The 24,926-nt window shown below is 43.6% G+C and overlaps 1 protein-coding gene across 2 annotated transcripts; it reads right to left on the bottom strand.

Moving 5' to 3' along the window:
* Window positions 1-327: 327 nt before the first annotated feature.
* SNAPC1 (small nuclear RNA activating complex polypeptide 1) lies at window positions 328-16,173 on the bottom strand. Of its 2 annotated transcripts, none has more exons than XM_075843728.1 (11): window positions 16,087-16,173; window positions 14,343-14,478; window positions 13,352-13,511; window positions 11,244-11,384; window positions 9,564-9,668; window positions 8,817-8,975; window positions 7,348-7,401; window positions 6,701-6,763; window positions 4,709-4,850; window positions 2,706-2,783; window positions 328-568 (listed from the first exon to the last, which is right to left on the bottom strand). In XM_075843728.1, the coding sequence occupies exons 1-11, from the start codon at window positions 16,094-16,096 to the stop codon at window positions 534-536; spliced, it is 1,083 nt and encodes a 360-aa protein (XP_075699843.1). In that variant the 5' UTR covers window positions 16,097-16,173; the 3' UTR covers window positions 328-533. The 2 variants fall into 2 exon arrangements, with proteins under 2 accessions (XP_075699843.1, XP_075699844.1); XM_075843729.1 differs by lacking the exon at window positions 16,087-16,173 and adding an exon at window positions 16,026-16,086.
* Window positions 16,174-24,926: the final 8,753 nt, after the last annotated feature.

The following is a 24,926-nucleotide window of genomic DNA, read 5'->3' as shown; positions in this document are numbered from 1 at the left end:
AACGACAGGCTGCAGCAAAGAGTCCAATCACCCCCTGACAGCGTCTTGGTCAGAGAGACAATTTCCGGCACTACGGGAGGAAGATCTACCCCCTGTGCACTATGGGTAGGCCATGGATAATGGGAGTCATTGGATTGTCAATCCTGAGGAAATCATGTGATGCTAAATACTATTTTCCACTCATTTGAATCGGATAGGGCAGCTGTACTTTACCTGTGTACTGTGGGCGAGTCTTGGGGGATGTTTTTATTATCAAATCGTTTTTTATGTTTCACTAAGACTTATGAGGTTTTCATGCTTTGTCCCTTTAATATTCAAATGACTCCATTCACAAATGAATTTTTTTTATTGATGTAGTTGCATTATTAAAGTAACAATATAAACAGTCAAATTGTTTCACAAACCAGGACTTTCCTGAAAATAAAAATATTCATCACTAAACAGTATAAAAATATATTACATTTATATACAAATGCTTATATGGGACTTCATAGTTCTTGCTCTTTCTGCTTGGCAGTCCGGATCATGGCACTTTAGTTTATTCTCTGTCTCTTTGAAGCAGGAAGATCTGCAAAGGGGAATATAAAAGCACAGGGATCTTTACTATGGGTCTGCATATTAACTATTTCATTTCAAGACATGACAATAAGCACAATCATTCTTACGATACCTCCATGACAATTGTCCCAAGCTCGCCTGACATGTATGTCTATTTTAGCAAATACTTTAATTCCTCATGAAATCCTCTTTTCTTAAATCTCTGCATTGTGAAGTTCCTCTATTAGTCCTCCTGGAAATTGTGTCCCTACACAGTCTTACAATATCCAATCAGCACTGACAGTATTAGACTTTGTAGGGACACAACCAAATGACTATGGAAACGGTAACTCCTAGTTCTTAAGTTATTCATATAATTACAGGAGGAATAACAGAGGAACAGCACAATGCCGAGTTCTAAGAAAAGATGCACCAGAAGTGTTATTTCATGGGAAATACAAGTATTTACTAATACAGACATGTCAGCGGAGATAACAGCTCCTTTTTTAAGGGGCCAATTATTACTAAAACACCGAAAAAGGCCATACTTACAAATGGACACAGCCAGGCCAGAAATGCTGATGAAAGGGCGAGCAGGTGCTTTAAATGATAATAGCCACTCCCACTAGTCTTGAGGGGAGTGGTGTGTGGTGCATGGGATGTGTAGTAAGAAATAATAAATGAATAGTGTGTGTGCAAGTGTAATACTATAAGTGAAATATAGGGGGCAGTAATAAATGAAGTGCCTCAATAGAAATAAATGGATAATGGGGTGCAAGTGAGTGAAACATGGAGGGATAGTGTGTACGTCATGAGGCGCAGCGTGTATAGCCAGGTAGAAGCCTATTTGTGACGCCTTGATAATTCATAGAGCGGGCTACCCTGCTTGCTATGCCAAACAACAACACACCATGCTCTCCCAGCATCAAAGACCCGGCTGTGTCCAAGAGAAGCGAATATACATAATAATGAAAAATACCTGGGGTATTGGTAATCATTTTGGGCAAAAGGACGCAAGCTCGCAATCCACAACAAGGATCCCCAGACTTGCGAGTCCCTAACTCCTAAACTGGAACAGAACGTTCCTGATGCACAAACAGAACCGATAAAAACACAGGGACATATACAAAAACACCGAAAAAGGCCATACTTACAAATGGACACAGCCAGGCCAGAAACGCTGATGAATGATTACCAATACCCCATGTGTATTATCAAGGCGTCACAAATAGGCTTCTACCTGGCTATACACGCTGCGCCTCATGACGTACACACTATCCCTCCATGTTTCACTCACTTGCACCCCATTATCCATTTATTTCTATTGAGGCACTTCATTTATTACTGCCCCCTATATTTCACTTATAGTATTACACTTGCACACACACTATTCATTTATTATTTCTTACTACACATCCCATGCACCACACACCACTCCCCTCAAGACCAGTGGGAGTGGCTATTATTATTTAAAGCACCTGCTCGCCCTTTCATCAGCATTTCTGGCCTGGCTGTGTCCATTTGTAAGTATGGCCTTTTTCGGTGTTTTTGTATATGTCCCTGTGTTTTTATCGGTCCAATTATTACTAAGTTGACAATTGAAAAAAACAAACCTCCGTTTCACAGCAATCATAAAGCCTTGTTCACACAGTGCAGATTATAAGCCAAACCAGAATTGGATCCAGTAGAGGAGACACTTGAAGGCCTTTGTTTATTCTGTTTAGCTTCGGATACTGGTTTTGGCATGAAAAATACTGGCAAAATCTGCAGCAAATCTGCACGGTGTGAAGAAGACCGAATAGGTTTGACAACACTATTATTTAGCAGGTCCTTAAAGGGGTTGTCCACTACTGGACAACTGATGACCGATCCACCAGATAGGTCATCAGCGTACGATCGGTGGGGGGTCAGTGCGCAATGTATGGAGCCAGAAGCAGTTGGCTCGGTACATTGCATAGCAGCCATGCTGCAGAACTGCAGCTCGGCCGCTATTCCGTCACCAGAGCCAACTGCTTCTGGCACGGACGTCCAGTGCCCGGAGGCAGCTGATCAGTGCAGGGTCCAGGTGTCGAACCCCAACCGATCGTATACTGATGACCTATCCGTTGGATAGGTCACCAATTGTCCGGTAGTGCACAACCCCTTTAAGACTATGCTAGTGGCCCCACCTTCACTGCTGGATGAGGAGCCCTCCTCTGGAATCGCTGGCATCTTTTCAGGTTTCTTCGGAGACAACGGCGTGTTAGCTGCAATTGAGTGTAAATCCCATAGTTATTTACTAGAGACGTCTTAAAGAATAAGAATACAGACATTTCTTTAATCTGGCATCCAATAATTCAGACATCTTGATAATCCAGAATGTCTTTTGCATAATCTCTTGGATCTGTTTTATAAACAAATATCCCGAGGCGTTGTCACCCCCCCCCCCCCCCCCAGATAGGACAATACCTTTAACTAGAGAAAATAAGTGAAAAAACATGGCGCAGTCAGAAATACAGATGTAAATACCAATCATAATATAAGAGACAGCATATCAGGGTACTATAGTGCCAATACGGACTAAAATTAGAACATGCCGAGTTAGATATATCAACATTGACTCCATGTCCAGGACTTTCCAATTACAAGTATGAAATATTCTTGTGTGAAGGAGTCAGAAAAATTATTTGTTGTTTCAAGCAATGTAAAGCGGCGTTACCAGAGGAGTTACTTGAAGGTCCTGGACCCCAATGCAAATTCTCTAACAGTGCCCCCCACCTACCATGCCATTTTGTAATATTGGGGTCTTAAGTAGCAGAGGGCCAAAGTCCAGGTGTTACCTCTAAAAACCCTATAGCTGCACCTCTACATGGTACCCAATAATAGACATGTAGTATGATCCATTTATATCAGTCTTGAAAAATCTGGATCCAAATGCTCTGAATTAGGTAAGAATAAGCTTTCCAGGAGCAAAACACAGAGGCCTGTAGTAATCCATGCTGAGAGATTTTCTAAAACTGCTCCTATTTTGGGTCTCAGCCGTGAGGACGTCACATATCCCCCAGAAAATCAGAGACCTGACTAACATACAATGGCTCCAGATCCAGCCATGAACGTGTATGCGGAGTGACGAGCACGCACCGGCTGTGGTCCTTCATCCAGCTCCCACGTCCCTTACAAAGACATGGAAGAAGCACTCCGGGTTTCTTTTCTACAGACCACGGTTGATCTATGTGCACCTGAAATGTTACAGCTAATTATATACCTATTTATTGACGGTTGTTTGGTCTGTTATGGCCGCCATCTTGCAAACGGTTTCATCATCTTACGGTGTCCTGGTTAGCCCCCAGCAGCATAGTTACACACCAGCCCGCTTTCCTACAAGTCCCAGAATGCCCTATTCTTTTAACTCACTCTGGCCGTAGATGAGAGGAGAATGGGAGGAGCGGGGCGGAGAACGGAGGGAGCGCAGAGGAGCAGGGTGGGATTTCTGTCATGCACATCATGCTGTAGTTTCCGAGAAGTCAGGGACTCAGGTTAAGACTGACGTCCGGTGATGTGACCATAGAAAAACCAAAAATAAAACGGTTCATCTTGCTACCCGACATAAAAATTGCACGTAGAGCCTGGTATTATTTAAAAGCTATAATTCTAGGATTTAAATGAGTTGGCACATTACCTTTTCGCAGCTGGGACCCCAGTGATCACGAGAACGAGGTTCCCGTGTCCCCCATTTGAATGGAGTGCTGGTCTGGCGTGTACACTTCCGTATCACTCAGGTCGGCGACATTGAGGAGTTCAGGGTCTCTGACATGCAGGATTGAGCGGTTACCGATCAAATCGGAGTTCATAACTTAGATGTGATGGATTACAGGTGGATTCTACTGGTCAGAGACACGCAGGACCTGCCATCACTGAACCTGTCAATCCCGCTGACCTGTGGGATTCAGGACTCAGTGCAAGATACAGCAGCTCTGTATACAGGATACCAAGCAGCTGTATCTCAAAAAGTTAAAGTAATTCTTAATAAAAAGTTTTTAGAAAGTTGCACCAAACAAACTGATACACATTTTTATTTAAAAATATAAATAAAAATTAAACAACTAAGAAAAGATGAAGCAATTATGAGGATAAAATGATTTAACAAGCACAACCATTAGAAGAAGATGCAAATTTGGTCAAATAATTTTACCTTTCTTTGCAGCTTCTCGCTCAGCCCTCCGCCTGGCTCTCCTCTTTCTTTCCACTTCTGCTCTAGTGACTGGAATATGTATTTCAGATTGAGAAGTCTTAATCACCATCTGAACCTGCCGATGACGTCTGGATTTAATAGCCTAGGTGTGCAAATTGATAAAAATCATAACGTGACTGAACTCTTTACATTAAAGGGGTTATAAAGACGGCTACATCTGTGTGTGTGTATATATATATATATATATATATACACACACACACACATATACACACACACACACACACACACACACAACTCAACTATCCCCCATCAGTCTGGCACTGATGCTACGGTGGTGTTTACAAGCAGACAGCACATGATCACAGTAGCCAATCAGTGCCCCCCATCGCAGAGCAGCAAGAGGAAGCTCTGGTGGCTACTGAGCACGCGTGGGACTGCACACTGATTATGACCACGCATGCTCAGTTGAAGATAGACTGCATCTGCCCCCCTCTCGAATGCCATGTCATTGATGATGCTCTGACTCCTGGCCACTGGCAGACTCAGAACGGAACGTTAACACTTCTGGAGGAATCGCGGCACCGCAGCAGCACCACATGACCCGGCCCCAGAGAAGGGAGAACACTAGTTAGTAATTGTTAGCAATATAGGAGGGGTTGGGAAAAATGAATAGAAGTTGGAAACCCTTCTAGGGTGTCATCAAATAAAACTTATATAGATATTTATCCCTTTACACCAGGTTCCCACAGGTCAAATACGCTGCGTAAAAACTGCACAGCATATCCGACCTGAAATAAATAAGAAGTCTAACCTTTCAAACCCTCTCTTCTCTGCGCGTAGTCCGGCCTCCCTGGATGACATTGCAGGCCATGTGACACTAGCTTGTGATTGGCTGCAGTGGTCACATGGGATGCAATGTCATCCCAGGAGGCCGAACTGCAGGAAGGATAGTTCTGGGTAAGTATGATTTTTTTTTCTTGGCGTTGCGATTTTTGCGGCGGAATCACAACACTGGCTTTCTGTTGGGGGTTTTGCATCCCCATTGAATTCAAAGGGAAAAACCAGCAAAAGAAAAGCAAGCATAAAATTAATAAATTAAATTCTGCACCGCAGGTCAATTTATTAACATTTTCACTGCGGAATTTCCACACAAAGTTCCGTTGCGGAAATTCCGCAGCGTTTACGTTGTAACCCGGCCTTAGGTCTTATTTACACGAGTGGATTTAACGTCCGTGATACGCGCGTGAAAATCACGCTCGTCACACGGACCTATGTAAGTCGATGGGGCCGTTCAGAAATTCCGTGATTTTCACGCAGTGTGTCCGGTGCGTAAAACTCACAACATGTCCTATACTTGAGCGTTTTTCGCGCATCACGCACCCATTGAAGACAATGGGTGCGTGCAAATCGCACACAGCACATGGAAGCACTTCCGGGTGTCACGCGTGATTCGCGCTACAGTTGTTAAATAAATGAAAGGAAAAAAAAAGCACCACGTTCATTGCAGTTTCTAAGCATCGAAACCGCGTGTCATAAGGATGCCATATGCGCGAAAATCACGCAGCCACGCACCAAACACTGATGCCACACTGAACTGCAATGCGCGCAAAATGCTGCATTTTTTGCGCACGCAAAACGCACACGTTCGTGTGAATTTCGCCTTAGAGTAAGTAATGAAGGTTCTAACTGGATGACAGAAGGCACAGATCTTGAAAACGATAAGGAATCAATACAGAAAGAATAGTGAAGAATTGTAACTATTTAGACACAGCTGAGCTGGAACGGGAGCAGAGGACGGCAACCAAAGTCATCAAGGGAATGGGTGACCTAAACACTATGAACAATATATCAATAGACAGTACAGAAATCTGTATGTCCCAATCTCATCTATTGCTTTACCTCCTTGGAATTTGGAGAAATTGATACCATTGTACAACAAGGCCTAATAGTGCAGTCCGTGCTCTAACCAGCATTGTTCTTATATCTTACCTTTGTCACTGAACTGTAGGTTTTAGACTTTATTTGCGCCAAATATCTCGCTCTCTCAGAACCCTAAAATATAAACACAGAGAATAGCAGACGATAAAAAGACAAGAATGACATTAAAAAGGGTGGTCTCTTGACAGACATTCATTTGCATATCCACAGGCTATGCCATCAACGTCTGATAGATGGCGGTCCCACCTATCTCAAGAATGGGGGACCTCCGACCCCATTCCTGCCTGGTGAGGCAGCCTCTTGCTGCTGCATCCAACAACGTACCTACACTGTTTTGTGTAACTTCCATTGCAGTAAGCTATGCGGTATCCGTAAATCCCACGTTTAGGAAACAGCGTATCTCGCTGTGCTACGATGTTTCCGTAAATCCCATTTACTTCTTTTGGGAGTTACAGAAAAAGCCGAGATTAATAACCTACGCGGTTTCTGGAACCCGACCACCTTTACTGCCTGCCGCCTCACTAGGCAGGAACAGGGTCGGGGGGACGGGACCTTGTTCTTGAGATAGGTGCGGGTCCCAGGGTGGGACTGGCATCTATCAGATATTTATGGCATATCCTGTGAATATGCCAAAAATGCATGTCGTGAAAAGACCCCTTTAAGCCCTTACATCGTATGGATCAAGCAGTACTACTTACCTCGGATTCTTGAGAAGTGCCTTCTTGCTCATCATCAGTTCTGGTTCTTGGCGTCTAAGAAAAAAAATAAACTCAAAAAGTGTGGTCATACCACTGACATTCCCTATTCTTATGCTCCATACCTGAAATATTAATATTCTTAAATATATGTATTTTGAGAAAATTCTATACCCTTTGTCGGAATCGGAGCTTATGGGGGGGGGGGGTTGATTGGCAATGAAAATTTAGAAACCGTTCAAGTTTAAAGTCTACACTTGGCTTTATTGCAGTCCAAAAATGAACACGTTATTTTCCAGCATTCCAGACTTGCAGTATAAAAATGAAGCAAAACACCTGTTCTGTCTGGGAGCAAACTAAACAGCAGGTCTCCTCACCGATTATAAACCTGGAGAACAGTTTTCCTTGGATTAGGTTTTCTAAACTATCCTTGTGTGGATTGGCAGGCTCTGACCCTCTTCTGCGGAGTTTGTATGGCTCAGTAATGAGCAGTGGCTTCACCTGAGCTGGGGGTAATGCCCATACTGGAGTGAGAATAGGAATCCAGTCCCAGAACTTAGATTTAACAAAAGCCTCAGCAAACCAATTTTGATGAGAAAACCCAGCTTTCCGAGATTCCTTTATCCCACCCATCTCAAAAAGTCAGGTGAGAAATACACCCCCCCCCCAGGACTTTACCTGCTGCGGGATTACACCATCTAAAGAGGACATGAATGCGCAGATCACACAGCCCAAGCCTCTGCTGCCCCTTACTGTTATACGCCCCTCCTGCTTGTAATACACGGACATCACGGCTGAGTCGTCCTGTTGTAGTAGAACATGAGCTATGAGCGGAGCTGCTGTATTGTAAAAATATAAGCAGCGCGCCTGCTCACTGCCGACTGACCGGAGACGTCTTACTGTTATCTCACACTAGGCATTTACCTCTCTCTCCCCCCCCCCCCCCTTAACTAGAAATTGCTGGCCCCCTCAGAACATTTACCAGCTCCACATAAAAGTTAGGGTTAGGAGCAACTTGCTGGCTGAGGCTCTGTTCACATCTGCGTTGGGGTCCCGTTCTGACGTTCCGTCTGAGCTTTCCGTCAGAACGGGACCCTGACGAACGAAAACCAGCCGGCAAAACGACGGATCCGGTGCACAACAAAGACAAAACGGAAACCACGGGCACCGGATCCGTCACCATTGAAATCAATGGTGATGGAAACGGAAATCTCTGGTTTCTGTTCGTGTCAGTTCAGGGTTCCGTTCTGACGGAAAACTCAGACGGATCGTGAGAACGGGACCCCAACGCAGATGTAAACAGAGCCTCAGTCGCATTTCTCCCCTGAAGGGACTAGGGGTATTCCAGGAGTTGAATATTGATGGTCTATGTATTCTACAAGTCAAAAATACTCAGATCTAGGATTCAACAACTTGCAACGCTGTTCATGTAAATAATATTTCTGCATTGTGTACTGTGGCTTTTTACTTACCTTTTTTTCCTGCTTCCAGGCCTGATGTCCTTCTACTAAAGATTGCATGTTATCCGTAAAATCTTCTTTTATTAAACTCAGAGCCCTATCTGGCTGAGATTTGTCAGCAGAAATATGACACTTTGTTTTCTGGTAGTGCTCTTGAATATTCATAATTTCCTAAAAAAAAAAATCTATATGTCAGGGAAAAAAAATTAAATAGGACTATATAGGATAGAGGTCATCAACCTTCAGCACTCCAGCTGTTGTGAAACTGCAATTCCCAGCATGCCCTGGCAGCTGGAATAATAAAGCCTTTGGCTGCCGGAGAATGCTGGGATTTGAAGTTTTACAACAGCAAGAGTGCCGAAGGTTGCTGCCCCCGACATAAGAATCAAAGGGGTTTTAAATATCCCAGCAATCTGATCGCAGTCATCTTTTCCAGACGTGGCCACACACGTGGAGTAACTCAATCATACCCCAAGAATTATTTTTTTTAAATCGCTTTATTTACTAGGCAATGTCTCAGTGATATTCCGTAATTTGGATTCGACTTTCTGTGATGGTTTGCGTCGCGCATAGGCTGTAGCCTAATAAAGAGAGGATCTTTGTAATAGGAATCCATTTATATAATAGCAGCCACCTACATATTAACATGAGGAAATATTGTTGTGTGTTACGAAGATAAATTCACGTCATACTTCTTCTAAGAACAGAACGGAGTAGAAGAAATAATGAATCTATGAGATCTAGATAAAATACAGTTACCTCCAGTGTTTCTGACGTTATCAGGTCGGCTACTCGGTCTTTTCTGTCTATAAATTCCTCCTTGTTTTCTTCACGTTGTATGCTCCTCTGCGGCCTAAAGGTCAGCTGTCAAAATGTACAAACATGATATAAACAAGTGCAGAACAGATATACGGCAATCTTCTGCCCCGATACATCTACTATGGAATCCTTAGAAGTCAAATATTTTCTCCATCTATCCTAAAACATCCATCTGTTTGTCATCTGGTCAATACAGGTGAGGTGGTAAGTGCCGTCCCTTACAGAGTGCGAGCTCATGGGCTCAGAGTCATCAAAAGTCCAATGACCATTCCCATCTACACTGATCTCACCATCATAGAAAAGAGAGAACGGAATAAGCTTCACCATGCAATAATTATATCCAAAAGGGCACAGGGTGTTGATTCTGACAATTCCTGGTCTCCCACATAGCTAGATAGCAAATTCAGGTAGCAACTACATAAGACGGCAATGGTAACGCTCATAAGGACGGTTACCCAACTTTCCATAGATCCTGTAAAGCAAATAAATCCGCATTGTTATGCAGTTACATCGCTCCCTGTTCTCTCTCTCATTCGGTGTCAGTCTTCACTGTAGTTCTGCCATTCTATTCATACAGAATGGACAGATAAGAAATAGAGTTTTAAAGGGATAGTCTTATCGTGACAAACCCATTTTTATCCTAAAGCCAGACTGGTGATCAGGTTATGGACGCGGGTCTGGCTTCAGAGCTGAAGCTGTGGCTGGACATAAGTTTCTCTGCAGCTGCTGGGAAAATGTAGTATTACATGCTGGTCTGGTCTTACAGAGTGAGAGGCAATAATTGTAGAAGCTCTCTGGCTCATAGAGAGGGGTCCTAAGCAGGGGACCCCCCTCTATGACATCCATATGCAACCAATAAAGCCTAAGGCTGGATTCACACGAGCTTGTTCAGTCCGTAAAGGGCGGAACGTATTTCGGCTGCAAGTCCCGGACCGAACACACTGCAGGGAGCCGGGCTCCTAGCATCATAGTTATGTACGACGCTAGGAGTCCCTGCCTCTCCGTGGAACTACTGTCCTGTACTGAAATCATGATTACAGTACGGGACAGTTGTTCGGCAGCGAGGCAGGGACTCCTAGCGTCGTACATAACTATGATGCTAGGAGCCCGGCTCCCTGCACTGTGTTCGGTCCGGGACTTGCGGCCGAAATACGTTCCGTCCTTTACGGACCTAACATGCTTGTGTGAATCCAGCTTTACGCAGTTCTAATTTAAATCAAAGGACTATTTACAGTATTTAATGGACTAATGGGGCTGGTCCTCCTAACAAGAGATGGTCTTTATAGCCACTATCCGTTCTGGCTAATAGAGGAGGATCATGAACGGGGAACACCTCTATTAACTTAGAATCCCACAATACGGTATTTGAAAACCAATGGATGAAAGGGTTAATCTTTTACACGATCAGCGAGCATAATCTAGCGTTTGTAGAGAAGAAGTGTTATTTTCTCTAGTGTTTTAAAGTGTCGAATGCATCAATAATTCATTTCTGCTGGATCAGTATTATTTGACATCGGAGTGCTGATCATGAAGAACAGGCGACGCTCCAGCACAACAGGGGGTTGTTATTTGTGCTAATGATGGGACATGGGCATATAACACTCCTTCCAGCTGACTTACCAGGGTGGGCATCGCTGTAAAATAAAAGGCCCGCATTCGGCGCATCTGTCTGAAGACGTACACACCGTCTAAATGCTGTGCGCTGGTTAGTTCCTGATGAAATTGTTCTACGTCGGGCCAGTCTTTCAAGGCTATACGTATCTGCAGAAGATCAAATTACAAAGTCAGAACTTGAGTTAGTGCACTTATTAAACAGGTCCCTAAACTGGGGATTGGGGACCTACACCTGCTTCTGTAAGTAGACAGGACTGTGTGAGTGAATATTTGACGATTTCCTTGCTCATGCGAATCGGTAACGTAGTTTATAGGAAAGATGTGAACGCAGATTCTCAACAGCTTATCGAGTGGTCGGTGCGTGCAGCTTCAGGCCTAAGCCCCCTCCTAAAGTTATACTGAACCAAACGAAGATGGACACAGAACCTTATTGTGATCGGAGTTTGGTTCAGGAGAACTGCGGTAGTCTGACTGTTGCAGCTGTAATGGGGTTGCTGAAACGCGTGAGTATTACGCCTGCGTGTACAAATCTTCTTGCCTCTGCTCCGGCTTTGTTTAGCCTCGCCACATTGAGAGGATCCTAATGAACATATATGTATGTGTGCACGTTATGACTTTCCATTATTCAAGTCAGTTACAGTGTATATTGATGTGGATGCTGCAGGGGCAGACTTGGTACCCAGAAACCCCCCGCTAAGCAGGTCAGGATAAAATATTGTGTTAAAGAGGACCTGTCACCTCTTCAGACATGTCTGTTTAAGTAAATACTTTGATTCCCCATAAAATAACTATTCTGGAACATCTTTTCTAAGAACTCTGCCAAGTGCCGTTCCTCTGTTATTCTTCCTACAAATTTATGAAGAAGTTGATAACAGTGTGGGGGGGGGTCCCTACACAGTCTGACAATGTCCAATCAGTGCTGTCAGAGTGAGACTGTAAAGGACACGCCCCTTTGACAAGGAAAATGATAAATCAGTTGTCAATTTATTCATACATTTCTAGGAGGAACAACAGAGGAACTGCACCTCACAGAGTTCTAAGAAAATACTTATTTACTAAAACAGACATGTCATGCAGTGAGCGTCCTCTAGTGTATTTTATGGCCGTGGGATTTGAAGCTGTGTATCAGAACCCTGGACCCATTTAGAATAAGTAAAATTAAATTAGAAGTACTCTTCACTGCCATAGACCACAACTATAAACCCCTTTACCATCCCAAAGAATATAAGAACCACCATGTACTATAAGGCCACGTTCAGACTTGGTGGATTTGTTGGGGATTTTCGGTGCGGAAAAACCACGGTAAAATCTGCATTTGGCACATGGATTTCTGCCACGTCTGAGTTTACTCTAATTATATTATTAGGGTATGTGCACACTGCGTTTTCTGCCAAGCAGGAAAAGAATCTGCCTCAAAATTCCTTCTAGCTTTTTCAAGTAGATTTTGAAATACTTTGACGCATTTTTTACGCTTTTTTTTTTTTTTAGAGAATGCAAAAACAGTGTAAAAAACGCTCTAAATGAATAGCGCGTTTTTTTGCCCTTCCATTCATTTCAATGGAGGATCAGAAGCGGAAACCGATCCAAGATACGGCATGACACTTTTTTTCCTGCGTGCAGACAAAAACCGTCTAAACGCCTCTACCTCCTGTTGAAATTAATGGAGGGACATTTGGGCTGTTTCTTGGCGCTGATTCCAACACGATTTCAGCGTCAAAATCAGCGTCAAATAACGCTGTGGGAACTGAGCCTTAGTACACTGGCAGATTATTTTGCACTTTGCATAGAAATTTACAAACAGAAAAAAAAATCCCCGATTTACACATTTTGTCCATGTTCACATCTACGTTGGCGGCTCCGTTAGGGGCCTCTGTCACAGATCCGGCCGATAATACCGGAAACAATATTGCAGGATTCTGCGTTATTGTTTCTGGTTAAAAGGACAACCCAACAGAACCTACTGAAGTCAATGGGTTCTGTCGGCCGTCAGTCATTCAACGGAACCGGCGCATCCGGTGCCGCTCCTCTGACAGATCAGAGCAAGGTAAAGCCGGACGCAGGTGTGAACCCCGTGAACAAGCCTGAGATACATCAGCACGCAGTAATAATGATACCTTTTGTTTGGGCTGACATAACTGAGTGTTGAATAGACCATACATCAAGTACAAGGCACCCACTCGAATCTGAAAGGTGTACGGTGGCAGGAAATAGGCCGAAGCAATAGACAATAATTCCCTTGTGAACCTATTACACTCCAGACTCCTCATCCCACCACTGCAATACAAGGAAGAATAGGTCATTAGTACATGGACGAGAAGAAAACAGAATAAAAGGAACAAGGGATAGGTGATAAATATCTGATCAGTGGTGGTCCGAGCGCTGGGACCCCTACCGATCACAAGAGCTGGCTTACCTTGCCGTTCCTGGGAGCCCCATACGAAAGTAGCGGCAGTGTGCACGCTCGACCACCACTCTATTCATTTCTATGCAGCTTTTTTGGCAGCCCCATATAAATGAATGGAGTGGCGGCCAAGCATGCGCAGTACCGCTGCATTCCTCTAGGGCTCCCAGGAACGGCAAGGTAAGATTATTCTTGTGATCAATAGGGATCCCAGAGGTCAGACCCCCACTGATCAAATATTTATTACCTATCCTGTGGACAGGCGATAAATATTGATAATATGTGAAAACCACTTTAAAGGGGGCAATTACTTTTTCACACTTAGCCATTTGGTATTTGATAATTTTATTTATTAAAAAAAAGTATCATTCAAAAACTGTAATTTCGGTTTACCCAGGTGGTCTTATTTATGACAAATAGGTAAAAACAAATGACATTTGGAAGCGGGCAGATACTTTTTTGTGGCACTGTAGGGTCTCCTTGCACCAGTGTAAGGACTCCCCTGAATTCCATACGTGGCTATCTGGCTCCTTAGTTAGCCCATTGTTGTAGGGTTTTTGGAACAGTATGCCCACTTGGCCTAGGTAGCTCCCTGGGCACCTGCTTTAAGGGTCCTTGTGCCAAATATCCAATCATCTAGTAGTAACAAACCCTTTTGAATAAATTCACTGTCAAAGTTCAGTAATCTCAACATAACAACTTACTAGAATATGGTGTTGAATTTGATCTCTCTCCATATTGATAAAAATTCCTCGAAACGCACGCTGTCTGAGGCCTGGAAGAGACCAAGGAAGGTCTCACAGTCTTCTTTAATGCCTAAAAAGTTAGTGCTGGAAGACTCTGCAAAAAAAATTAAAAATGAAGGGAAAATATAATGCAGCAGCGTCTCCCGACACTTTGTTCTATTAGGTGTGCCAGGGTACGGTGCTCTGCCAGGTGCCGACTGTCGGAGATATTCTCCCTTAGAAGTACTGCTTTACAGGAAGAATACTTCCATAATATGGCATCCGATGGAGCACGCCTTGTACAAAAACCCTTCATGAGATCGGGGGCATACGTAGGTACAATGGGGCGCCATGCACCTCTGTACAACACGGAGCCGTACTACAGCCATGTGCCTGAGGCTTTTATTCTGGTAGGGCTCACATTTCCATAGTTTGGGGAGAATACGTTTTCTCAGTAACGTGTGGAGTTACGCAGACATGTCCATACACAACGGTCCACGACTATGTACGTGCGGGGCCATTACAGCGGTGTATGGATGTACATTCATTTCCAATATCGTGGCATTGGAGAAACCTTCACATGTACAGTATATACCCTCACATAGATCCATCTGCATTAAATAAACCATACGTGTCTACTCTCCTGGGATATCTGGGAGACTCCCACAAAAAGGGGAGGGGGCTCTCCGATTCCCGGAAGGGAAAGCTTCTCCCCCGGATTCAGTGATGTCAGCGGGCACCAGCGCGTGCCCCCCTGCACAGTGGGGTGTGTTTACTACTGTGCGGGCAGCCAGGAAAAAAACTGGTCTCTAGCGCCATCACTAATAGAGTCATGACCACCCCAGGTAAGAGAAGGGGAACGGGGACTACTAGCATGGGCAAGGAGGACCGTGCGGCTGTCCTTAATATGGTGGCAGCTTTATATTGGAGTATTGTGGTTGTCACTTTTATGGGGAGGAGGATCAGTGGACGGCTTTATATTGAGGGTGTTATGGGGGCACTGTGGATGGCTTTGGTATGGGGTATTGAGGATGTCACTTGTGGGGGCACTATGGCTGGCTTTGTATTGGGATGGATATTGAGACTTATGGTTATTTATGGCAGCGAGGCTGGCATTGTATTGGGGTATTTAGGCTGTTATTGTTATGGGGCACTGTAGCTGGCTTAATATTGTGGCATTGAGGGTGTCATGGTTATGGGGGCAGGGTGGCTGACATATTGGGGTACAGTGGCTGTCAAGGTTATGGCGTGGTTTGACGGGTACATTGGCTAACATAATTATGGGGGCATTGTGGCTATCACAGTTATGGAGGACACTGTGGCTGGGATTGGATTAGGATATTTAGGCTGTTATTGTTACAGGGGTAGTTTGACTAACGTATTGGGGTACATTGGCTATCATAATTATGGGGGAACTGTGTCTGCATTGCATTGGGTTACTATGGCTGTCACTGTTATGGACGGCAGTGTGGCTGCATTGTATTGAGGCATTGCGGGTGACACCGTTATGGGGGCAATGTGGCTGCATTGTTTTGGAGTATTGTGGCTGTCCCTGGTATGACTGTTTACATGACTACAGTCTATCTGTGTGACCTAAAACATCGTGACAAATAGGCACAGCGCTAATAAAAAGACGCCAGAGCCATATCTGAGATGTACTACCATAACTGAGGGCACGAGCAGGACGGACGCGCTATCCTCCGTGCTCAGGACTCACCCGTACCTCGTAACATTGCAAACAGGAACCTGCGGAGCAGTGACGTCACCAAGATTGCCGGTTCTACAGCGCATGCGTAACCCCGTACGTGCGCGTCCCCATCCCACTGCGCACTGCTGTATTTATCCGCGTTCATGTGGTGTTGCTCTGGAGACGCAGAACTTTTTTTTTTTACATACACAAATACATGTAAAATTGATATGAAGCTCGTTGTACGTACGTCAATATGTATATATATATATCTCTAGCTGCACGAACCTCGGCTCTGAATTGAATCGTTTTTTTTAAATGGTTTTTCACCACACGCGTTTTTGACGCGATTTTTTTAAAGCGTTTTCGACGCGTTTTTTTGTTTAGCTATCTCTCCAACAGAAAGATGGAATAACCGCTACCGTTTTTTTTTACCGAAAAACGCTTAAACAAAAGCGTGTGAAAAATCTCGGCAAAACAATGCGTCAAAAAAACATCTTCCATTGATTTCAATGGGGTTTTGGAGGCGGAAAACGCCTCAAGATAGGGCATGTCGCTTCTTTTTACCGCAAGCGTTTTTTCTGCTCACGGTAAAAAACGCCTCCACAGTCAATTTCGGCCGTTTTTTTTGGTTGCACAAATGTTCTGCCCAGTTCCGCAGCTCTTGCCATTCAGTTTTTTACGTTTTCTTCAAGCGGAAACCGCGCCAAAAACGCTTCCCATTGATTCATTGATTTCAATAGGAGGCAGAGAAAGCGTTTTTTGCTGCGTTTTTGAGGGTATGTTCACACTGAGTTTTTTGCAGGCAGAAAACTGCCTCAAAATTCCATTTGGAATTTTGAGGCAGATTTTGAACTGCCTGCACGCCGTTTACCCCATTTTTCGCTTGCAGCCATTGAGCGCCGAAGGGCAAAAACGCAGCGAAATAGGCTTTCTTTGGCTCTCATTGATGTCAATGGCAGGTCAGAGACGTTAACGCCCGAAGATAGGGCATGTCGCTTCTTTTTCCCGCAAGAAGGTTTTCGCGGGAAAAAAACACCTCCACCTCCCATTGAAATCAATGGAAGGCATTTTCGGACATTTTTTGTTGGTTTCCACTTTTAAAAAAGCGTGTCAAAAAACTGTGCGTGATCAGGGCCTGAAGCAACACCCCTATCTTCGGGCGCTTATGTCTCTGACCTCCCATTGACATCAATGGGAGGCAGAGAAAGCGTATTTCGCTGCATTTTTACCCGCGGTTAAAAAATGTGGCAAACGGTGTGCAGGCAGATCAAAATCTGACTCAAGACGGAATTTTGAGGCAGAATTTTCAGCCTGCAAAAAAACTCAATGTGAACATAGGGTGTATTCACACGTGCAGATTTTGTTCAGGTTTTTTTTAAGCCAAAACCAGCAATGGATTAAAATAAAGGGAGAGTTAGGGTATGTTCACACGGCTTATTTTTGGTTGTTTTTTGGGCCGTAAACGCCCAAAAACCGGCAGAAAAATCGGAAGCAGAACGCCTCCAAACACCTGCCCATTGATATCAATGGGAAAACCGGCGTTCTGTTCCGACTGGCCGTTTTGGGACGTTTTTGGAGCCATTTTTCATTGACTCAATGGAAAACAGCTCCAAAAATGGCCACGAAAAACGCAGCGAAAATCGTGAGTGGCTTAAAAAACGTCTGAAAATCAGGAGCTGTTTTCTCTTGAAAACAGCTCCGTATTTTCAGACGTTTTTTAGTAAGCGTGTGATCATACCCTTAGAATAATATCAGCCTGCAGTCGTCCCAGTACCCGACCATCACTACAGATGTTTGGGTACTGGATCGTACCCGGCTCTTCCCGGCACCCCTGGTGGCGGTGGGTACCGGGGTAATTATGGGGGTTAGTGTTAGCCTCTGCACCGGCTAACACTAAGGGTATGTTCACACGCAGTGAGCAAAAACGTCTGAAAATACGGAGCGTTTTTTTAACAACTTGCGTTTTTCGCTGCGTTTTTTATGCCCGTTTTCTGAGCTGTTTTTCAATGGAGTCAATGAAAAACGCCTCCAAAAATGTCCCAAGAAGTGTCCTGCACTTCTTTTGACGAGCCGTCATTTTACACGCTGTATTTTGACAGTGACGCGTAATAAAAAGGCTCGTGGGAACAGAACACCGTAATTCCCATTGAAAGCAATGGGCAGATGTTTGTAGGCGTATTAGGGGGCGTTTTTTCAGGCGTAATTTGAGGCGTAAAACGCCCGAATTACGTCTGAAAACAGTGCGTGTGAACATTCCCTTAGCCCCACCTTAGTAATGGCTGCTGTCAATCTGCAGCCATTACTAAGGTGGTAGTAATAAAGTTTAAAAAAAAATCCAAATACACAGAAAAAGTATTTTATTGAAATAAAAAAAAATAAACACACAACCCTCATTAACCATTTCATTGTAATAAAAAAAGCTGTTATTGAAGTAGTCCTCGAATCTGACGTAGTCCAACGACCAAACCTGTAAAAAAACACATTAGTAACACATGTGGTAGGCTTAGATACAGGGCCCATGTGTGATACTGTCTGCTGGACTCTGTATCGAAGCCTACCACAAGGTATACAGTATAAGGCTGGGTTCACACGAGCATGTTACGTCCGTAATGGACAGAACGTATTTCGGCTGCAAGTCCCGGACCGAACACACTGCAGGGAGCCGGGCTCCTAGCATCATAGTTATGTACGCCCTGCCTCTCCGTGGAACTACTGTCCTGTACTGAAAACATGATTACAGTACGGGACAGTTGTCCTGCAGAGAGGCAGGGACTCCTAGCGTCGTACATAACTATGATGCTAGGAGCCCGGCTCCCTGCACTGTGTTCGGTCCGGGACTTGCGGCCGAAATACGTTCCGTCCATTACGGACCTAACATGCTCGTTTGGATAACAATCTGTTGATCATTCCCTTAGTGCATTCTTCCATATACTCTTCCCAATCTATTGTGAAGATATCGTCTTTAAATGTAGAAGAAAATGGCATTCTAAGCCCTCTAGGTGTAATTTTTTCTTTTAGATATATAGATAAAAACATTACATCGATATGATGTTGCATTTTTATTCTAGAAATATCTTCTAGCTCATTAAAAAGATCATTCATTTTTTGTGAATCCTCAGTATTAAATTCTACAGTCTCAGAATCCATTTGTGGACGGATAGAGGGGTTACTTGCAGTCAGTAGTTTTATTAGTCTCTCTTGGGACTCTTTTCGGTTTTTAAAATGTTCCATCGTTGTAAGGGTATGTGCACACACACTAATTACGTCCGTAATTGACGGACGTATTTCGGCCGCAAGTACCGGACCGAACTCAGTGCAGGGAGCCAGGCTCCTAGCATCATAGTTATGTACGATGCTAGGAGTCCCTGCCTCGCTGCAAGACAACTGTCCCGTACTGAAAACATGATTACAGTACGGGACAGTTGTCCTGCAGTGAGGCAGGGACTCCTAGCGTCGTACATAACTATGATGCTAGGAGCCCGGCTCCCTGCACTATGTTCGATCCGGGACTTGCGGCCGAAATACGTCCGTCAGTTACGGACGTAATTAGTGTGTGTGCACATACCCTAAGGAATAACTGAAAGCTTTAGTACGGGTGTTTTTTTTATTTTCTTTGATATGTTCCAAAAAAACTATTCTTTGCATTTATTATAGATGAGGTTCGTTGTACATAAATAGCCAATAAATTCGTTATATGTTACAATACATTTTTTTAATAACCGGCAAAGACCGCATCAAAGAAGAAATCATATCTTTAATAACAAAAATCACAAAATATAATCACTTTGTTTCAAAGAAAAGTCTTGAAAGTAACATTAAGAAGGGAAAGAAATCAGTATTATCATTTTGTTATGAAAACAGCACAATTATAAGAAAAACGCATATGAAAATGTATATATATATATATATATATATATATATATATATATGCACAGAATATACATAAAAACTTTCTGAGCTTTAATATCTACGAATTTACATACTTAAATATAAGAATAGAATAAAATGAGCAACTACTGAAAAATTAGATGATACTCCATTTGTATGTTAAGTTCCCTCTATGATAATCACGGTTGTGAAATAAATAATTTTTTAAATTATACATGGATCCCAAATGATAAGAAAACTATTGAAGTTATTTTTAAAGATCTCTTTTATTCATTTTTAGTAATTTATACAGTATTTTTAAAATACACACACATATATATATATATTTTTTTAAACCCGATCAATAAAGGATTCTTTTTAATTGTTAGATATCCTCCGATTGTAATATCTGGAAGTCAATTAAGTTTTAATAGAATGCAGACACTGTTTTATCTAATATTTTTATTTAACTGTTTGTAACTATTTGTATTATTATGTGTATTGTTTGATACGTATGTTTAGCTGTTCTTGCCTCAAACTGACCTCTAAGGGTATGTTCACACGTAGTCAACAAAAACGTCTGAAAATCCAGAGCTGTTTTCATTGGAGTCTATGAGAAAACAGCTCCAAAAACGTCCAAAGAAGTGTCCTGCACTTCTTTTGACGAGGCTGTATTATTACGCGTCGTCGTTTGACAGCTGTCAAACGACGACGCGTAAATAACAGGTTGTCTGCACAGTACGTCGGCAAACCCATTCAAATGAATGGGCAGATGTTTGCCGACGTATTGTAGCCCTATTTTCGGACGTAAAACGAGGCATAATACGCCTCGTATACGTCTGAAATTTGGCCGTGTGGACATACCCTAATTCGGTTATTTAACCGACACCCCACCCATCTACTCATTTATATGCTACCTGAGGAAGAAACCGGTCCGGTTTCGAAACAGTCTACTGTTGTGTTATATACCTGCACCAATAAATCCTTTTAATACTGATCTCATCTCTATCCTTGAGGAAATTGGATTTTACCATTTTCGGATGATCACCCCGATCGGTAGCGCCTGGAAAGCACCCGTTTTTTCTTATATTCCTCTATGCTCAGGATAGGCCATCAATAGCTGATGGCTCGTGTCCGACTGCCGGGACCCCGCCAATCAGCTGTTTTGAAGGGGGTGCAGCACTTGTATGAGCGCTGCTTCCCCTTCATTCCCGTCACTTGCCCACACTGAATCGCCGCTGCAATGAGCTGCCCTCATACAGTATAATTCCCCCTTAGCTGCCCCCAAATAGTATAACTACCCCCCAACAGTATAATGTCCCTTTGCTGCCACCATAGTCTAATGCCCCCGAGCAGTATAAAGCCCACTTAGCTGCCCCATATAGTATAATGTCCCCCTAGCTCCCCCATACAGTATAATGCCCCCTTAGGTGCCCCCATACAGTATAAAGCCTAATAAAAATGAAATACTTACCTAGCCCCATTCCCACAACGAGTGGAGGAGATCCCTCTGCTCCCCCGCACCGTGCTATGAGGGGCTCGGTGGACATACACGATGTTGTCACTACACTGCGGCTCTCTGTGCCGAGCCGCTCAAGGCCACGCCATGAATGCTGAAGCAGAGAATCCAGGACTGTCCCGCTGAATCCAGGACGGTTGGTAGGTACGACTACACCCTTATGGAGTGGGCGACCGTTAGGCAAAAATACTTGATCATACCAAACTAGTTGCTGCCACGTTTTCGCAGAGACTGTTACGGTGCGAAAGCATGAGCGTTAAACCACATATAATCCAGCGGCAGTCTATAGACCGTGTCATCTCCCATATCTAATGGTACACTGCAACTTAGGGCTCATGTTCACACTTGCACGTCGGCATATGGAGCGTCTACTTGTCCATATTACAGACCTATAGGCACAGTGTGTGATATGGTATATTAGAAGCATCGCTTTTAGGTGAGAATATCTCCAATACAGGATCCGATGTTGTGAGACACAATATTCTGTGCAAATCTGTGAGAAATAACCCGAAAGAGCCTCCGTGTAACATAAGAGGCACAGTCTGGACTTCTAATCATCTATATGAGCAGTAGATTAGTAAACCATGTAATACAGAATATACAAACCAGTCATAAGGCATCACAAGTCAGAATGAAATTTAAAGGGACTTTCGGAAAAATGCTTCTATATGGTTAGAACAACATGGCTACTTTCTTCTAGAAACGGTGCCACACCTTTCCAGTTTGTGAGTGGTATTGCAGATCAGCTCCATTCCCTTCAAAGGAGTTGTGGTGCAATATTACACATATTCCATGGACAGATGTGGCGCTGTTTCTGGAAGAAAGCATCCATGTTTTTCTAATCCTGGACAATCCCTTTAACTGCAGTCTCACATTTGATGTCTTAGGTTCATATGAAGTGTGTCCATGAAAAACATAAGGGAAGATCCATAAAGCTGGGACTTTACATATCTTTTAGTAGATTGACTACTGATACCCAAACTCACTCTAAGGCCGGATTCACACGAGCGTGTGCGTTTTGCGCGGCAAAAAACGCTGTTTGGGCGCGCAAAAGGTCCACAAAAGCTCTGTGTGCCATGAGCATATGATGCGAGGCTGAATGATTTTCGCGCAGCCGCCATCATTATGACACCGTTTATGTTTGTAAACAGAAAAGCACGTGGTGCTTTTGTTTATTCATAGGTTTTACTGCTGTTGCGCGAATCACGCGCGTCACATGGAAGTGCTTCCGTGTGCTGCGCGTGATTTTCATGCACCCATTGACTTCAATGGGTGCGTGATGCACGAAAAACTCACAAATATAGGACATGTCGTGAGTTTTACGCAGCGGACACACGCTGAATGAAAATCACAGACTGTCTGAACGGCCCCATTGACTAACATAGGTCCGTGCGAGACGCGTTGCACGGACGTATTATATGTTCGTCTGAATAAGCTCTAAGGCCGTTTTGCAGACAGCTGCCGGCAGGGGAGGATGTCAGGACACCACCATACACATTAGATGGTACCTTTAGGGTAAGTTCACACAGGGCAGACACGTTGTATGAACGGTTCACAGCATATCTGCCCTGTTGCCCAAAGGGAATCCCGGCCGAAAAACTGCACCAAATTGTGGTGCCGTTTTTCTTCCGGTATGTCTGCTGCAGAAATCCTGCAATGAAAAATAAATCAAATTTAAAAATGGATATACGTAGCACGGCGACACATTCCTCCGACATCCTGCAGCCCTGGGATGATGTTCCATCCCATGAGACCAGCCTGGACACAGAAGCACTGTATTCTGGGTTAGTATAATATTGTTGGTTTTTTTTCCAGCTATTTTTTGTGGCAGAATCGCACCATCTATTTGTTGCAGATTTTATCTCCCAATTGAATTCAATGGAGAAAACCCGCAACTGAAAAGCAGTGATCACGTAAATACAATGGACATGCTGCGGATTAAAAAAAACGCACCACATGTCCATTTCTGAGCGGTTTTTCCACTCATCGTCTCATCAGGAGGATGAGATTTGTTCAAAACTCATCCACTTTAGGCTTTGGCTCAAAAAACTGCATATAAATCTGCAACCAATACACCCTGTGTGAATCCAGCCTAGCGCAGTGTTTTACAACCAGTGGCTTGGGAACCACATGTGGCTTCTTGGCCACTGCACCTGGCTCCCGAGTTGTTGGCAGCAGCAAGTATTTTAGTTCTCCAGTAACATTAGGCATGCTTTACTGACACCGGGATCAAAATCAGATCACCGGCAATTGGCACCAGGCACATGACACTACGATCAGCGCTGTAGAACTGGACCAGCTCAACATCTCTGCCACTTGACATTAGTGGCTAATTTCAATAAACTTTAATTAACTCTCTATTAAAAGACTTGCACTGATTGCAACCAATTTTTATTGCACATTCAATAAAATTGAAAAATTGCTTCACTTTCTACTGGTCTTCATAAAAAATAAAATAAAAATAAAAAAAACATACCGTTTTGGGTGTACGGCTCCTACACACACATGTCTCCATATTATAAATTACAAACGCTGCGTAGTTCAATCCTGCAGTAACACTCCCTTCCATCTCTCACCTACTTCTTGCTTTGTACAATTAAAAAAAATAATTTACAAAAAGGTGGACACGGCCTTTATTATACCTCAAAACGGCTGCTTATAATTCAATGTTGGTCGCGATTCAAAAGACTTAAAATGGTGTAGACAAATCAAGAGGCAGGTTTTATAGAACAAGAGAATTCATTAAAACTAGTGTGTGACTTAAAAGCTCACCCTTGCTCTTCTTCCCTCCAGGTCCCCTTATCATGCTGCTGCTCATACAAGGTTCTGATGCGGAGCAGCGTTAGGCCATCATTAGTGCTGAATCACATACAACTTCCTGACTGCCCGGTGTCATTACGTTGTATGAGCTGCAGCCTGCGGAGAGCGCCTGAAGGGGAGGAGAGAGGGGGGGGGGGGCGGAATAGTCTGTCCTCTCAATTGTCCGATGAGGGATAATCTGGGGGGGGGGGGGGGGGGGCGACGACAAGGTACAGGGGAATCGGCATGGGCCTCTACCTTGCCATGGTGTTTAGATACAGGGCTAGGGCAGCAAACAATCTTTGCCCAGGGTGAAGAAAGACCTTGCAACGACAGCCTTTACGCTGAAGAAGACTGCAGTCAGCAGTCTGTAATTCACCACCTTTCACAGCTGAAATATCTGGACCCTCTTCTGTGGTTCCACTAAACCCAACATAGGTAACCAGAATCCATTGGTGATCTATTAATAGTCGGGGGACCAAGGTGTTGAATCAATAAGATTAAAAATAACATGGCAAATCATGTCTGTCTAAATCCAGCCTAAGAGGTAAAAAAAAAAAAAAAACGAACAAAAAAAAAAAAATTACATTGTAAAAGTTTTTCCAATTTGTTATTTTAATGGAATGTAGTGACAGGTGTACGCAAGTCTCCCATTTACAGGTATACCCCATTATTGACATAAGACAAA

The sequence above is a fragment of the Rhinoderma darwinii genome, chromosome 12 (genome assembly GCF_050947455.1).
Source record: "Rhinoderma darwinii isolate aRhiDar2 chromosome 12, aRhiDar2.hap1, whole genome shotgun sequence".
Lineage (NCBI taxonomy): Eukaryota > Metazoa > Chordata > Amphibia > Anura > Rhinodermatidae > Rhinoderma > Rhinoderma darwinii.
Note: the sequence above shows the minus strand (reverse complement) of the source record. Positions and strands in the feature narration are given on the sequence as shown.